The sequence below is a fragment of the Mytilus californianus genome, unplaced genomic scaffold, assembly GCF_021869535.1.
Source record: "Mytilus californianus isolate M0D057914Y unplaced genomic scaffold, xbMytCali1.0.p SCAF_2, whole genome shotgun sequence".
Classification (NCBI taxonomy): domain Eukaryota; kingdom Metazoa; phylum Mollusca; class Bivalvia; order Mytilida; family Mytilidae; genus Mytilus; species Mytilus californianus.
In genome coordinates this window covers 130,444,049-130,463,205 of record NW_026262668.1, presented here as the reverse complement: position 1 = coordinate 130,463,205, position 19,157 = coordinate 130,444,049, and the positions used below count along the sequence as shown (strand labels likewise).

Genomic DNA, 19,157 nt, shown 5'->3' with positions numbered 1-19,157 from the left:
TTTTAGTAATACAGTTTAAAGTTGAGATATATAAACACCATAAGATGGTGCCAATGGAACGTCACCATCCAAAAAGGATAATTAGCAATGTGAAATAATCTCTCTAATAACACTTCTAGTTAATATTATTAATACGGGTACTTCATACATGTATATGTATATAATAGGACATGATATTTAGATAAAGTAGAATATTTTCCAATGTTGGTCACTTCTAGCCAAAAGTCACACTAGACGCCAGTGAACTATGCAGACGATTAATTGTACAATCCGTTAAACAGGCCATAGTCCTAGAAGTACAGAAAATCGTATGTGCTTTGCAGTAGTATACTTTTTAAAAAAATCGCCGCTTTAATGGATAATAGACTATTAACATTTTTGGGAAATTTTCATCAGTTTTAACGCCTAATAAATCAAACCCCAGATGTCGCAAATTGAAGGAATATTATCAGGCAACTATACGTTCCAGCGAAAAGAGAATGAAAACCAATTCAGACAGGAAGTCGAAGTGACCAATAATGACCGATCAGGCTGAAGTAAAGTTAGACGGACCAGATTTATCGGTAGAACAATCCATCAAGCCAGAGAAAAGATAGTTAAAGGTATAAATGTTGCAGACAAACAAAATCTAACAAAACTTGCCGATCCATCTGAGCAAGGGTAAACAGTAGTTAAAGAGTAGATTTTTAGTCCTATTGCTGACGATTCAGAAGACGAAAAGAGGATAATGAGAGCGCAAAACAGAATTGAACTCAAGATCAAATCCAAGAAATTGAAAAAGTCAAAGATAAACAGAAAGGTGCCATATTCCATTAAAGATAAAGTTCAGCCTACATGGAGAATAGGGAGATGTTTTAATTATGGTGAAAAAGGTTACTGACCGGAGGAAAGGAAAGTAAAGAAAATCACATTATAGAATGTACTGAATTAAAATTAGATGTCATTGTTGGTCAATTTTAACTAGAAGGTGAAGAACCTGTTTCGTCAGAAGGTAAACTAAGATCAAATCTGCCTCTATTTAGAGCTTTTACAACTTCTAAAAACGTTATTGATGTTATTGAAAATAATTGGTATTATTATATTCAAATTAAACAATTTTATTGCACCTTTACTGTTAAAAAATTACTAATCTTCAGCTTCAATTAAGTATCCCTATATATTAGTTATTGAATATCTAGGGCAACTATTCAATAGTATCTATAAAGTTAGATACATTTACACATTAGAGCAGTTTTACATTATAATAACCGGAATATTGTACTTTCTTCCCCTATATTGTATATAATGTTATCAAAGCTTCGCTGAACCGCAAAATTGATGATGATCTTTTGGTAGTATGACTCTTTAGGAGTTTATTTTTGCCGACGGTAGCTAGTTTTGAACTTTTTTTGAACTTTTTTTCAAAATATTTCGTATTCAATGTTTTTCCCTCTTGGTATTTCAACTGTAGGTTAACTATTTACAAAAGTACTGAAATACTTTGAGTAGTTAATCATTTGAGATCAGAAGGCAAGAGAGTCATTATATTTCTTGATGACGGTTTTGCTGGGATAGTAATTATGAAAAATACACTGAGAGCAGCCTAGTTTTCAAAAGAATAGTAAGGAATTTTTTTATCACATATACAAACGTTGTGTTGGTCAGCTATGCAGAAATATGGGATAAAAAACATTGGTAAAATATTAGATTAATATTGTATTATGAAAACTGAGAAAAATGTTGAATTTTTAACAGAAAAGAGTAGGTCAATTGAAATCTATGCAGATAGTCATTGGTGACTTAGCCAGATTAAATACCAGATTTGTATAGTTGTATCATGCATATGAGTAGGGAAAGTTGGGATGCACCAGTAAAGATTTGTAAAAAAGCCCTTAATGAGATAAACGTTAAGTCTATTTTGGTGTTCAGTGTTTATGTTGTTCCGTTGTTTTCCTCTTAAAGTTGATGTGTTTTCCTCGGTTTTGGTTTGTGACCCGGATTTGTTTTTGTTAAATCGATTTATGACTATTGAACAGCGGTATACTTCTATTGCCTTTATTTACTGCAAAACGTCAATAATATAGGTGTCAACTTTTAAAAGGTCGATTATCATGACATTTATTTTACTCAAGACATGATTTGTGACGCCTCAGATGTAAGTTTTTTTATTGTTGTTTAACCGCACATTTTGCAAATGTCCAGTATATGGACAGAACGGGAAAGGTACGAAATTTTCACATTGCGCGAATTAGAATGCATCAACTGGTTTGTACAATTTTTTATAATACATATAGCGACAGAACTATTAAAATTAATACTGATAATCACACATACTCAAAGTAGGTAGTAGAAAACAAAAATTACAAAATATAGCCATTTAGATTCAATAGCAATATATACATAATTACACAAGGGGTTCGGAGAAACGACATATCACACACAAACATTCTCAGTAGAAACAATGATCATAATGATTGCGCTATTCATGCCAATATATTTGATGAAATTAGTAGCCCACTGTAACAGATTCTGGTTTGTTTTGCCTTTTATATCTCCTATGGCAAAAACGCGAAACGAGTATTGATTTTCGTTCGCGTTTTCCAGTATTTGTTCTCATCTTTCTGCGATTTAAATCAACAAGAATGTTATTATTAATTGAATCGTTTAGCTCATGTGCTCATTTCATAGAATACACTGTGGAATCTATAACATATCGATTGAAAGCCGGAAATTAAAAGGTACTTAGTATTCCCGGCCATAGGAAATATAAAAGGCAAAACAAACCAGAATTGCACTTTTCGGAATTCTTAATAAATATGTCGAAATAAAGTTGTTTAGACATCGACAAAGGTAACACCATCTGGGATAGGACAAGCGCCTTGGAACGATCGACAAACTGGGCTTTTAAAAAATTTAGATTCTCTACGAGTCTTTCAAAGTCACATTGATATCGATATAAACAAATAAAACCAAAACATACTGTATCAATGATATCGCAAATACTGAAAGTTAAAAGAAGCACTAAGTAGCTAATATGTTGATATAAAATCATACGGTTCTACATATTAATGTTGTCGACTGTTCCTAGGAGAAGAGTTCATACATCAACCTCACAAACACTTTTGGAATAATCTTGTCTATTGCCAAGTGGAAATTTGTAAAATAGTTTGTATGCACACAAAACCCAATTTAAAACTCGTTGAAATGTATAAGATAAAGTTGTGTGTGTTTAAACTTACTTCCAGCACATATGTCTCCTGCATACCCAGCAGTACATTCACATTCGTTAGGATTGACACATTGCCCAGAGTTTTGACACTGTGGAGAACATTTGGCTGTAAATAGACAAAATACAGAAACAAATATGCTTTGTTTTTATTTCGTTCCGACCTGTAAACCTTAAACGAAAAACGGAAAAAGTGGACAGCGAGAAGCAAAGTTCTCAAAAATTAAAACAGCAGATCGGGAATGCACATTTTCAAATTTCAGCCAAAAATGATTTGATTGATAATGGTTTAATTACATTCGCAACAAGTTTTCGTTTACTATACATAGTGCATCAATACACGACTATACACTTGACAGACTTGCCAAATCGTGTTACCTTATCATACTTATCTAAGATTAGGCCATAAATGTAACAAAAAACCAGTTGATGGTTCGAAAGTGTAATCATAATATGCTCTTCAAATAATCGCCATTATAAATTGCAGAAAAAACCACCCATAATTTTTGAACAGGTATTTATGAGATATGGAATATTTTGTGAGCATAATATATGCTCTTTCATATCTCGTACAAAGTTATATCTTTAACACGAGGACCATCAAATATTGTCGTATTATATGAATAGCAGTCATATAGCCATCGAATTAACCAATTTGTTTTTAAATCAAACATTCAGCGCACCCTCAAACCATTAAAATGTATTTTGACGCTGAACTTCATGGTCAGAGATTGCGGGACCTTAAAAAACACCATCCTTTAATAACAAAACATAGTTACGTATAATGCAGTTTTGGTCTCCATTATGTCTCCATCCTGGACAGCAGTAGTTCTCTGTGTAATAGTATGTTCGTCCAACGCTTCCCCAGTGAGTGCACCTGTCATATAGGATATGATATCTTGCAATCAACTATTATACCATACTATTAACAATGTACATATAAATTTATACACTATTCTTCATTAACCTCACACAAAAAATATCGTCGCTTGTATACACTCGAACTCAGGGGTTAAATAAGATAAACGGTACCAATAAAGCACTAGATGACGCATTTTGACAATTAACGTCTCTTCAATGATGATTTTTTATCTTATGTAATAGATTTGTTTTAAAGACACTGACATTAGGGAATAACAATACATTTATTGAACTCTTTGGATTCCCAGTTTAGGTAATAATATTTCTGTGATAAAAAAAAACAGATAATTAATGTACAAAAAGTTAATATTTTAATGGCATTATTTTAATGCTGGTTTAAAACTTTAAGAATACATTTAAGGAAAATTAAAAGAATAGTACTAGGGCTACTTATTATGTGAATAAGAAGTCCCAGTAGTTTACTGATATTATCTATGAACGAAGAGCTAGGTTTGTTGTTATCTTATTTATGAATTAAAGCCCACGTAAATAAGTTCATATCTTCTGACAACCTACGTATTTAAAATGATGCCACCTTTATTAGTTGTATTGTGTTTCAATTTGTATTAATAAGGATCTTAAATAAGTCAGTTAAAAAATCAGATCCAATTAATAAAAAAAAACAAAACAAAAAAGCAAACAAAATAAAACAAAACAAAACAAAGGACCACGAGAAAAGTCTGATAGTGATGTTTTTTGTAATAATATTTTCCTGAGGTCCATCGTGTCTGTAATTTCGATTTTTGGTTCAGGTTTTCATTTCATTTTCATGAAACCTTTTCTGTTTTGCATACCTGTACGATAGAGATGAATAACTTAGAATATGCCATAAACACTTATCAATTGTTTAATACGGGTATCTCGCCAAAATAATTGTAGATGTCTTTTCTGGTTTTATTGTAATATTAAGTTACTGTTTCACGCATCCCTCCACTTGTTTTTTTTTAATTTCATATCAGATATAAAGAAATATAGGTTTTCATTTAATTTTCATGAAACCTTTTCTGTTTTGCATGTATCCCAATATTTGTGCGTCTGTTAAAATAGTATATACCTGTACGATAGAGATGAATAACTTAGAATATGCCATAAACACCTATCAATTGTTTAATACGGGTATCTCGCCAAAATAATTATAGATGTCTTTTCTGGTTTTAGTAATATTAAGTTACTGTTTCACGCATCCCTCCACTTGTTTTTTTTTTAATTTCATATCAGATATAAAGAAATATTCACGAAAAGAAAACACTGTTCCCCTTTTTGTTTAAAACATTGTACTTTAATTGAAAAGATGCACTTACGACGACCACCACCAACATCTACAGTATCTGTTATATCGGAAGTAACTTGCAAGCCGCGTACAATAGTGTCTGTAAAATATATAACAATAAACCCAATTATATATAACTACCAAACTGACAAACTTAATTATCTTATGCGCTAATACACTAAATAGTTAATGCATTAGAGCTTAAATAAAATAACAAACCGTAAAATTTTATAGATACTGAGTCGTCTAGAATTGAAGTGTATGCACAAGGATACTGTTATTAAGTGTAAGTATATATACAATAACATAAACGGTATCCATTTTATTGAACCAAATGCTCATGTCGACAATTAATGTCTTTTCAATGATGCTCGATGGCAATATTTGATACTATAAAACTTAATGCAAACGTTGTAGACTTGAGTTATCTAATTATAAGATCTATCAAAGATCTTAATTTTGAATTTCATATTATGTACAAGCATTTAAGAATTTCTTGTGGAGCGGGGGTACATAAAGAGATTTCATATGAATCAGATGGATAAAATTTAGTTAAAGAAAACAAGACAAAAGTTTGGACAAACGGAGCGAACGAACCGCCAAAAACCGCTGTAACCGTCGCTTTGGACCGCTTTAAACTTTCAGTGAGGTAAGCGTTTCTGTTCAATGTTGCAGCCTTGCTTTAACATTGAGATACAAACAACGTTCCCTCTGTTTTCGTTTATTTCAAATTCTTTTGGTGACTTGTGTATAAGTAATTGATACACCATATCCTTTCTTTTCCATTAAACAAACAAAAGTAAACACTCCATAAAATCCATAAAGAATATGCATTACGATTCTACCAATATACTGGGAAAAACTCAGGATTTCTGGAAGTGTAATCAGTTCCTATCTCATTTTTGGTACACGTGATGCTGCTCATGGCAAGTAATAATCAGGTGATAAGCTGGTTGTGTTACAATCATTTAAATGTGATAATGTGCTTTTCCATATCGGTTTTGGTATTATTACTCGACCCATGGTGGCCATCAGTTTGCGCCTCAGGCAGATATGGAAGTCTCGGTAGACACCACGGTCAATATGGAAAATGATATGTTAAAATCTGTAATGATCACTTAATTCTTTCAAAACGTGCGATTTGGAACGGATTTATCTTCATCATGAATGCTTAAGTTCGAATATTTGAAAGCACATGATGTATAAGAACCGAAACAGTTGAAGAGCTATATGACCAAAAAGAACTTCAAATAATAGCCAATACATCTAGTGTAATATTTGTCTGATGGAGTTTAACCTTAGTTTCTTTATAATTTATAACTTTATAAACGAACAATTTAAAAAAAAAGGTTAGTTATAAACCATGTCAGGACCGAAGTACTGACATCTGAGCTGATGATACATTCAAGGACTGATAGTCCTCCAGCAGCGGTATCGACCTAGTGCTATAAAAAATGTAAAGCAGAATAAATAACAGCCATTGATAATTAAGAACCAAAACAGATGGAGAGCTATATCACCAAAATGGAACTAAAATAATAGCCAAATCTGAAAAGAATGAAAGTTCAATTAAGAGTATTGTAAATATTCCTAGACATCAATTGATTCGGAAAGGTAATTACATCGAGACTTCAAATTTTTCAACAAACATGTTATACAAATCAATTTGTAAAGATAAAACTGAACCCTCAATTGGTGTTAGCAAATGGATGCGTAGAAGAAGATTATAACCACTTTTTTATTTCTTGTCGATTTGTAGAAATTTTTTGGAAAAGTATTCATGAGTTAATTAGAAATCTATTTTAGATTTCAGCTCATCGTTAAAGCAACTAGTCTTTAGATATAAGATTTTTGACAAAAATTATTTTGGTCTGAATTATTTCCTAATAATTTTAGGTTTTTCTATATACAAATCATATGATATATCTAATCAGAAATTGACATCTGTAAATGTTTATCAAATTTTTGTTCAAAAATATATAAAAAGATATAACGAGAACAGAATAATAAAATTAAATCCATTACTGAAGTCACTAAAAAGAAGTTTACATAGTTGAATAGATAAAAACATAAAACTTTTTGTACAATTGTATTTCAAGAGTTTTACATTTGTCATTTCTGGGCCTTTTATAGCTAACTATTCGGTATAGGTATTTTCTCGCTGTGTTGAAGATCTATTGATGGCCTTGGGCTCTTTTCTGCTCTTTGGTCGGGTTGTTGTCTCCTTGACACATTCCCCGTTTCCATTCTCAATTTTATTTGCTCATTGTTGAAGGCAAAACAAAACAACACTTTAATAATTTTTTGTATCCGAAGCGCTTTTCTGGATTAACCTTATGTTTACGTTTAAATTTGTCTTAACCAAAGGCCCGAAATAACGGGAGCCTATATCAATAATTTGGAAGACCAAGTTTGAAATATTAATGGACTCAGTCGAGGATTGTTTTAGGCAATGTTCTAATCGCGAAAAAGGAGACGTGGATAATCTTTCCGAATCGGTTAAGGCTGTGAGGTCGATGATACAAATTAGAATAAACAATGAACATGTCTATGATGTTACATATATTTTCAAATACTTAAACGTTGATAAGCACTTTTCCTACCATTATGACAAATGTGGTGTTGTTCCCGCAGATAAAGCCTCTAATAATATTTTTAATTGTTAGTAATAACATTAAACAAACTGCATGATAACAGAAATATGTATTGACAAATTACTTGGAAACTCAACATATATCCCCACGACACTTACCAGGGAGGAAATCCTGGATAATCATAGTTCTATGCTATGTTCCTTTGGAATTTCAACTAAAGATGAAGAACTGGATCTTCCTTCACTGTATTGGATACCTAAATTACATAATAGTCCTTCAAACAACTTTATAGTCCCGAGTCTTCCAAGTGCTCCGTGAAACCTCTTTGCACATACATTGGTCATTCTTTTTTATGAAAACACGGTTTGAGTAGTTACTTCGATCTGTTTCGAATTTTCGAAAAGGCTATCCTAGTATAAAGGTTAGGGAATTCAAATGTTTTTATACTATTGCAAGAAGAAAGCAACTTCAAATGTGAGTACTCTAACAGATATTTCGGTTTTGTTTAGTATCCACATCTGATTTACACCGCCCCTGCAAATATCTGTTTTATTTGGATACATCATACTTCGTAAAAGGCCACTTTGATTCAAACAAAACAATCTCTGAAACTGACATGAGCAAGATGCTTGATTTTGTGAGTCACAATATATTGTACAGTTATGAGGAGGTGTTTTTCAACAGCCAATATGCATCCTATGGGAACCAATTGTTTTCCTTTTTTCGGATAGGTTACTTTATTCATATGATTACACTTTATACTTTATGGAAGACAAAAAGATTATCATCAAAGGTCAACTTTACCTGAATTTTAACAACTGTCAGAATAATATGTCATATAGCTTTTTAAAAACCTTATTATCGATCTCCTCTTGAACTTTATTTTGAATGAAAGGATCAACTGGTAAAGGTTATTGTGATTTGACATTTATTGTCTTTGAACCCCGACCCAATGGATTTATTTTTTGTAAATTCTGTCAAGTCGTTTACTGAACGAGATAAAATGAGATATTCAGTATATGCAGATCAAGTGTAATCCTGTCCAATCATATTGATCTTATTCTTTGAATTTAATGTTATGTTTTATTATTTAAATGGGTATGGAGCGTGATACTTACATTCAGGAAGAAGGAGGATAAAATTTGGCGAAATTCCAATATTTGCAACTGACATCGACTATTTAAAGACCTTCAACAGTGCAAATGTATTATAGTTATAGTCCAGCGGCTAAGTCCAATATTTTGGCACAATTGATCACTTTATGGTAAAAGCATGAAACTTTGCACATTGTTAGATATGATGATAATAAACATTTTGGGATATGGAGCCATCTGAAAAAAAATCTATAATGGCCGCCAAAATTCCAAATGGCCGCCATTTGTCAAGAGGCTATGTCCTATATGTTGGTTTGATTGATTCATTTATAGTAATAGCATAAAACTTTGCAAAGTGATAGTTATGATGCTATAAAACATTTTTGGTCATGGAGCCACCTAAAAATATTCAATAATGGCCGCCAAGCACAAAATGGCCGCCAATAATCAAGAGACTTATTCAATATATTGCAATAATTAATCACTCTATAGTAAAAGCATACACCTTTGAAAAGTGGTAGCTATGATGTTTATAAACATATTTGGAAATGGACCCATCTTTAAAAAATCCAAAATGGCTGCAAAATTCAAAATGGCTGCCAATTGTTCGACTACGAATATGAACGATCCTGAATGTTGGGTCCAACTGAATCAGCCTGACCAAACATTTTTTTCCAAAGAAAGCATTTACTTGGGTACAGAAACTTTTTTCATAAATGTCCACAAATACTAAAATCTTCATTATTACCATAACTAACACTGTAGAAAGTGTCATGCCTTTACTTTAAAGAGGTCAATTATACCAATGTATTGGAATAAGACCGCAAACATTTGCTGACTACTTTAATAGGGACAAAATGTTCACCAGCAGTGGCTTCGATCTAGTGGTTGTAAAATCACACCAAAGATAGAAGGCTTAATTTGATAACGGTGAAATAAGTTTCGTTCAAATAACAGTTGGGATAGCCAAATCAGATAAATATTGAAAAAGCCTTATGAACTGAATTTCCCCAAAGTTATGTCAAATACGAATAAGGTAACTCCTGGTAAAAAAAATGTTTATATTATTTATTCCTTTTATGAACGGCAAATACAATTATGTCAGCATAAAAGTGCTGACTACCAGTCTGGTAATATAACTTTCAGAGACCAATTCAACCGTCACATGGAAAATCATAAACCCCCAATGTGTGCTTATATGGGAATCATGGTCCACTGTAAGACTAAAAAAAAGTAATCATGTAGAGAATTTCGTCAAATTTGCACTATCTGTTTCTTACGACAGAGTGTTCGACCTGTCTACTTCGATGGCAACTGAGACTTATTGTCGTAGTTATATCCAGAAAGGTATTGTTTACCCTTCCCATCAACGACAAAATATATTAACTTCGTCTGATGCAGACAACATTGATCATAATCCAAGCAGTATATTATTAGAAGATTCATTTCATGATACCAGTATGTCTTTATAACATATTATTTGGAAGGACATTCAAGCAGGTTTATAAAGTTTTACTAAAGAGGTAATCGAATCTTCCACCAGCTGTATTAAGATTTATCAAACCAGATATACCAGTGGAAAGAGAGCTAGCTATCAATTGAGTTGTGTTCATTCCCAAGGGGAACTAGAATGGTTCAAACATCAGTGGATAATTCAAGTGTTAAGGCAACACTAGGGACATCCATTTCATGGTCCACCTATCATGCTTTATGGTTGTCAGATGGGAATAAACTACCTGCAATGTCTGACTTTCTATCTCTGTTTCATTAGCAAGCTAAATCTATTGCAATGATACGACATTCATTGGACATTTTTCGAAGAGCAGTAAGAAAGTTAAATTGAGTTCAAACTCCCCTTGCGGCTTTTGACCAACCACTTTTCAAATTAGCATCACTAAAACAATGGAACTGGCCTCGGATTTAGAAGTTGGCATGGAGATACTATTAGTGGATGGACTAGTGTTTTAGTATATGACCACGTTACATCATCCGGTACAGTAGGTTCATTCTTGAGGGCTTCTCTATTTACAAAATCCTGTAGAGCACACCAAGTTACAGCATGCACACTTTCCTGTTTATTGTCAAACACTTACTGCCGGTACATATATTCTTTGAGTGATGGTAAGGTGATTTAAAAATTCGAAAGGTGGTGTTTTGAAAGTTCTAAAGAATCTCTACATTATTAAATTATGGTATGTTACCCTGCGATTTGAATTGACAGTATTGGTATTTGTAGGGTCTATACATGTCAGACTACCTTCTTTGTATATCTAGAAGCTTTCGCGAAAATTATTCCTTGGTTCTTCGCTTTGAATCACACCAACTATTCACGATGGTGCCAATTCATTAACGTGATATGCTTTATTTATCAACATCGAATCAAGAAATTTATAAAGCATTCCTTGACTGAAATTGTGTGGTTAACCAGACAGAGAAGAAATTTGCTGGTATGGCTATTGACCAAGCCCAAGAAAAAAATAAAGCGTGTGTTAAAACACATGGTCGTGCTGTTGGATTCAAGCAAACTCCAGGAGCACTTGGTAGATGTAGTTTGCTAGGGCTCAAATGAATAGGTTGGAAAATAATCATGAAAATGTTACTGATTTTTTCGTTTTCAGAGACTTTTCTGATATTTCAGTTCATTGAGTGTGACTTGCTCTAGAAACATTGTAATAGAAAGACTTACCATTGTTCTATGCCTTCACTTGTTGTGACACAGTGTCAGTTATTTTTTAGAAGGATAAGAAATCAGCTTTGGACACATGGTCCATATATTAAGATTCATAAGAAGCATTTTTGCAGATTTTGAAAATTCAAATAAGGTGGAAATATTAAAAATAATAAAAGTTAAAGAAGGGTATGTTGTGCTTCTGTGTTGTCGGTCTAGTTCATTTAATAAAATAAGTGAATATAGAAAAAATCATTCACACAGAAGACAGGAACAATATTTCTCCAACACGAGATGCCCTACTATGACACAGGAAACGTGCAGCTTACCAAGTTAGTAGTGTTTGGGGTTATCTTTTAGTCGCAAATTCTGGTATGCCATCACCAGATTCATCTGGTTGGTGAAAACCTATGATACATGAATGCCATTCTGGTTAGTGCTTGCAAAAGCTGCGATGTAATGTCAAGAACGAATCCACTGTAGCTGTACGAAATTATTTCGAGGGTCATGCAAATACTTGAAAACGGCATTAAAATGCAAAGCATTACATAACCGCTCACTGGACTGTGAGAGGGAAACTGTGATAAATTTGATTTCTTACATTTTAATCTCATTTGATTATCAATAATTTGAATAAGTTCTATAAAGATGTTATGTCAAATAATTGTTTTTGATGCACCATTTTTATTTTCGCACCATCCAAACATTATACTTGTCTAGTATCTTTTTAAGGTTTAAAGCATATTTTTCATCAATACATTTTCGGAATTCATGTAAGTATTAACTAAAACTGAAAATTTAGAGCTTGTCAGCGACGCCATTTTGTATGGTATCGGCAATTTTTATTACATAGTTGATGTCATCTCTTACATACATATAATATATTCGTTGGTATTGGTATCCATATTAATGTTTTATTATTCAATGTGTTATTTGTGCATTAATTTATACCACATTATTACACAATTTTTTTTTTGCATTTCCACGGCGCCATTTTGAAAACATGATCTATGTTCCCTGGTATAACTAATATACTGTAGGCCTGTGTCTACATCTCATGATCAGTTTCACAAATCTGTTAACTTTCTATTCATTATTGATAGTGATATATATAAATACCTTCAAACTTTGACTTTTTTTACGGCGCCAATTTGAATTTAGACCCCATTTTGATAAATAATGTATTTCATGAAGTTGAAAAATATTTATTGACATGTCTTACATGTATTTACTTAAATTTGTGGTATCTACTGAACTCTTGCATATTGGTAGACTTCATAGAATGTTTGATGTTGTAATTCCCTGTACCTTATGTCAGCCATCTTTAATTTGGCAGCCATTTTGAATTTTTTTTCGTGGCTACATATCTCAATTTTGTTTATACCCCTTAACCTTTCATTGTGCCAAGTATCACGCTTTTACCATAAAGTGATCAATTATTCTGATATCCGCTGGACTATTATAATAAATAATCTTCTAATCTCACGCCATTATAATCGTTATGGATATGAGTAACCCAACATGTTTAAAATAGCTGAAAATAAGAGGTAGTAGTAGTTTATTAATGTTCAAGATCTTTTATGAAAATACACAATGATAATAAAAATTCTAAAAGAGTGGTATAATGTTTTAAACGGAGCGAGACCGGTTGCATCTACGTTGTAAGCATCTCCTGATGTGTATGCATTATACGCCGAACAATCAACAATGAAAAGATCAAACTACTGTTAGGCCACAGTCGGTAAATTTACAGATAAGACTCTTTTCTTGTATCTTAAGATATACCATCTCGAAAACATGTCATGTGTGAGCTGGGACAAAGAGACGTGACCTCTACAAAAAACTACAATCGATTTGTATATATCAGTATTGGCAAGTTTTACATGCGCAATATCCCTGATGGTAAAGTCCTGTTTTAACTCGAAAAATGGAGTAGCAATGATCCAGATGTCAACAAACGTCTTATATGTGACCACAAATAACACAAACATGAATAAAAAACGTGGATCATACTTCCATATGACGGTAACACAACTATAAACAAAAATAGAGGTGTCTAGACATCGTCATTGTATTAAAATTACAGTTAGTCAGTTTGTGATGTTGACCATGCGCGACAACTTAAATCGTTCATCTTGAATATTTGGTTAAGTAATTCAGTTGCCTTCAGCAGATTGGGAAATCTGTCAAGCAGTAAACAGAAAATTCCAAAAAGCTGTGCCAAATAAGGAGAAGGCAATCTATCAGATAATGGTTATTTTTAAATATATTATATTTCATATTGATATTTTTTTATAATAAAGTAGGTGTCATTAACAGGTGTTTTAACTCAGCCAAGTTTCAACTTCCTTCTTGAAACGAGATATAAATAAGTTGAAAGAAAAACTTCTTAACAACAGTTAATAATTCAATATTTCTAAACTCGCAGAATTAATGCAGACATGATGTTAATTAGATTTTATTCAAACAAGTGAAATAAAAGAAGTTTTAAATACAAATTGTTAAAATCAAAGAAGTTTTAAATACAAATTGTTAAAATAAAAACCTTACAAATTTACATAACCAGGTCCAAAATAAAGTTTAAAATGAACCAATTGTCTGTGTTCACGTGTTATTCATATTTTAGGATTTTAAAGATTGTTCTATTCTGTAAGAATAAATAATGTTTATATATTTCACTGGCAGTTAATTAAGTACTGCACAATTATTTGTGTCAGACAATTCAGATTCTAATATTTTGCTGGCCCTTTTTATGAATATTTATTAGATTGTAATTGACATCAGACGATTTAACTGATCTAGGAATCTAACCACCGTCACAAACTGGTTAGACATATCGGGTATTGGCTTTCAGATAATTCCCATTCCCACTGAAAGGGACTGCATGTTTTTGTGCCCCCTAGCACAATCATTTCTGTAATTAGCAAGAATTTAAAGTGAATATACTCCAGTCCAACCACCATGGCGTAGAGAGTTGAAGAAATTGACTTTTTACACTTTATACAGGAATTAACCATTTATTACAATTATTGCATGTGTCATTTCAGATATGAAAATAGATTTTAAAAAGATACCAACAGGTACAAAGTATCGTCAGTAAGAAAAAGACAAAAGAGCCAAATATGACATAATGCAAGAATGAAAAATAATATACAAACCAAAAGCAATATAATAAATAGAAATAGAAGATGTGGTATGATTGACAATGAGACAACTCTCCACAAGAGACCAAATGACATAGAAATTAACAATTATATGTCACCGTATGGCCTTCAACAATAAAAAAGCCCATATCGCATAGTCAGCTATCAAAGGCCCCGAAATGACAAATGTAAAACAATTCAAACGAGAAAACTAACGGCCTAATTTATGTACAAAATAATGAACGAAAAACAAATAAATAACACAGCAACAAACGACAACCAATGAATTACAGGCTCTTGACTTGAGACAGGCACATACAGAATATGACGGGGTTGTCATGATAATGTACGGCATATTTATGCGTTACCACGGATTATCTTCAAATTTCCTTCATACTACTTCCAACAAGACCAAGAATAAAAAAAGTTGCGAAGAAAATAAACAAATTGAAATGTCAACATATAATGAAAAATAAGTTATATATTTGTGCAATTTTTTGATTTCCTTGAATATTGCAATTTGTTTTTGTAAACAACTTTTTATTAAAGAGCTAATGTATATAACGATAAAAAAGCATTTCTAAAATCTGGTTTTTTTTTCTTTTCTGTCTGTGCTCGATGTTTCAAAATGTACACTAATTTTATGAGAATCTATTAAATTTTATGATGGTGTTTATTCATAGATATGGCTTTATCATTTATTGTTTCGTAAGAAAACGGATTAAAACGGGTTAAAAGACCTTTTAGTATTTAATGCATTTAATGAGAGCTAACTCATCGTGTGTTATCTAAAATTTCATTTTCTAGCCTTCTTTAAGGAATTTAATAGTGTTTTTGTTTATGTTATCCTTACAATTTAAAAGCTTTTCAAAACAGGTGCTGTGACATGATCTTTTCATTAGAGGTTTAAACAAATTAAGATAAGAAGCGTAAATAATAGAACATTTGAAATAAACATTTCAGTGTTTAGTTTTATCCTTTATTCATTATCTATATGTATTTAACATCATTTTGAAAAAAGAAAACCCCCGTGAAGTACAAATGCTATATTACTGCATTTTAATTAGATTTTGATGATCAATTCTCATTATTTTGGCGGTTTTAGGGACTTCAATAAGAGAAAAATCTTCCTCACGAGTATATATTTCCCTTTGTTCTGCCAACTTTATTATTTTTACATTATACATACACGACTCATTTCGAGACACTAATAACATGGAAAACTATGCTTTAACTTTTTTTGATTCGAGCGTCACTGATGTGTCTTTTGTAGATGAAACGCGCGTCTGGCGTACAAATTTCAATCCTGGTATCAATGAAGAGTTTAGGTATCGTGTTTAGACGCTTCAATTATTTATAACAAGTTACTTTAATAAGGAAAAGTTTCGTTTATAGTGAAGAATAACTTTCTACATACATCAAATTGCATAAACTATGCAGTTTCAAGATCAATCTGATTTTAATCTATATTATAATCAGTCTTACCCAGACCACGGTTGCACAGTTCCAATAAACAGGAATACACAGCACAACACAAGTGATAATTCATAAGTCATGTTTACGTCTTCACTGTGTCAGTAACATTGACAGTTTAAGTCTTTCTTTCTGTTTCTGAATTTAAAGTTTTGAGAACAGGTGCAGCAAAAAAGAAGTTAATAATCTGGCTAAGGTACAAATGATTTTTGGAAAGCTTCTTTTTATTGATCCAGAATTCTCACTAGGATTTTTTCATGGTAAGTCCTGGGACTCATCAGTTTTAGAAATGGTGAGTCCCAATAGATTTTGATGAGTCCAGGATGCATGTAATTTTTTGTGTCTTAATATGATGAAATATGATGAAATAAAACTAAAATTATGCGTGTTGGACTGGTAGTTTTTATTAAATCAATAAAAGTTATGATCTCTTAATAGTTATTGTTCATTACAACTTATATAACATACATTTAAAAGGCACTACAGTACATATACCATAAAAAATTTATAAGACACTCAAAAGCACTAGATCAGGTTTCCTTTTGAATAAGGACTTTAACTTTGACTGACTCATTGTGATACTGATGTCATTTTGTTGGACAAGCCAGTATTTATAAGAAATTGGGATTGCATGAACTGTTCATATTAGTTTTTATTAATTAGTTTTATTATATTTAATCATTGAGTTAAAAACCATCTTTAATAAAAACAAGCAAATCTAAAGTGAAGACTGTTCATAATAATGAGCTTGGCTAAATAGTAATTATTCTTTAATCATTTTTTAATCGGATTTGTTTCAATTTCAAAACATTTTTCAACTTTGTTTACGATCACGATGTTCAACATGCACAATACGTGAAAAATGTTAAATCATTTGAAGACCAGTAAAATTATTCTTATCCGTAAATCTTTTAATCTACACTGTTTTACGATCTGATCTGCGAGTCATAAAAAGGTATAAAATAAGGAAATTATCTAAACAATTTTTCTGTCATTGAAATAATCTTGAATCTCTTCGAATGTAGTTTAATATCATGAAATTCATACGTGCCTTCCTTTTCTACATAACCTAGTTACCATTAAGAAAATAAATTAAACAAAAATGATATACCACGACCCTAAATGGTATGTCAAGGAAAACTTTGTTCATGAGACTGTGTAACTCCTTACCAATTGAGCAATGAACACTGGGCTAGTTAAATCATTGTATCTCTTAATAAGTGTTTTTGTGAACATTGAAATTGTAGTTCATTGAAATAATGCAAGAAAAATCCTTGAGTAAAAAATTGTGAAAAATACATTTAAGAGACCGTTTCATTTTCAAAAATTGAGTTGTAAAGCCTAATGAGTCATTTGAATTTAAAATGAAAATAAACTTGGTGCGTCCGAAGCGCTTTTATGGTTAAACCAACAAATCTTATCCCTTTTTTTTTTGTTATGTTTGAAATAAAATAATCTGTTCGCATTAACATTATCTGATTTGTTTTGTTTACGCATTATCTCTGCTGTAGCTAATTATACTGGCTTGTATTTCTAGAAGTGCCTTTTTTGGAGCGTGTGTAGTATTTATACAATCGCTTTGAAATAATTTATGAGCATCCAGATAATTCTCAGATTTGGTTTTCTTATTCTATTATATCAATCTTTTTTTTAGTTTATGAAAGATAGGTGTACGTATAACAAGTATCAGTTAACTTAAAAAAAAACATATGCATATTTTAAACTAGTATCAGTGTTCTTGATAAAAGCATAGGCATACTTTCAACAAGTATCAGTATACTTATAAAAATCATTTCTACATAAGAAAATGCATGTACCAAGTCAGGAATATGACAGTTGTTATCCATTCGTTTGATGTGTTTGAGCTTTTGATTTTACCATTTGATTACGGACTTTCCGTTTTGAATTTTCCTCGGAGTTCGGTATTTTTGTTATTTTACTTTTTTCTGATACTCGTTAAAAGTAAACCGATGCCTTTAATAAGTATACTGATGCTTGTTAAACGTACACTGATGCTTTTGATAAGTATACGGATACTTGTTAAAATTAAACCGATGCCTTTAACAAGTATACTGATACTTGTTGAACGAATAGCGATGCTTCTTATAAGTATAATGATACTTGTTTTAAGTATACTAATACTTGTTTAACGTATACGGATGTTTTTTTTATTAGTATACCGCTAATGTTTAAAGTATACCGATGCTTTTCATAAGTATACTGATACTTTTCGAAAGTATACCGATGTTTCTAATATATACACTGATACTAGTTAAAAGTAAATCTATGTTTTTTTATAAGTATACTGATACGTGTTCAAAGTAAACTGATACTTCTGATATGTATACGGATTAAAAGCATAAGGAAATTTATAAAACATATAATATTACTTGTTTTTAACATGAACATATTTGTTAAAAATATATGAAGGGTTGCTACAGTATCAGGATACTTATAAAAGGTATACCGATGCCAGGTTGAAATTGATATAATGGTGTTTGTTAGAAGTATCCTGATACTTTGTAAAAGTATACAATTACTTGTAGAAAGTAAATCGATGTTAAGATTATCCCTATAGAAAAATCCTGATTCTTAAATTAACCGCCACTCACAAATACAAGAGCTGCAAACATGTAAATGCATCAATAAGTAGTCGAAAGCAGAATGCTGCTGATTTGATAATTTGTTTCTAAATACTATTTGTTTTACTGGAAAAGAGATACAAAAGATACCAAAGGGACATTCAAACTCCTATCTTAATTATATCTTGTTTTTAAAATTGATTCGTG

At 31.6% G+C, this 19,157-nt stretch overlaps 1 protein-coding gene across 1 annotated transcript in view; it reads right to left on the bottom strand.

Annotated features, from left to right (window-relative positions):
* LOC127727811 (uncharacterized) overlaps window positions 1–3,321 on the bottom strand; it is a gene marked incomplete at its 5' end in the record, with an annotated part of 56,413 nt that extends 53,092 nt beyond the window's left edge. Inside the window, one exon of the mRNA XM_052234928.1 lies at window positions 3,219–3,321. Coding sequence (XP_052090888.1) covers window positions 3,219–3,321 — 103 coding nt within the window. The remainder of the gene's footprint in view (window positions 1–3,218) is intronic.
* Between the last annotated feature and the right edge of the window lie 15,836 nt (window positions 3,322–19,157).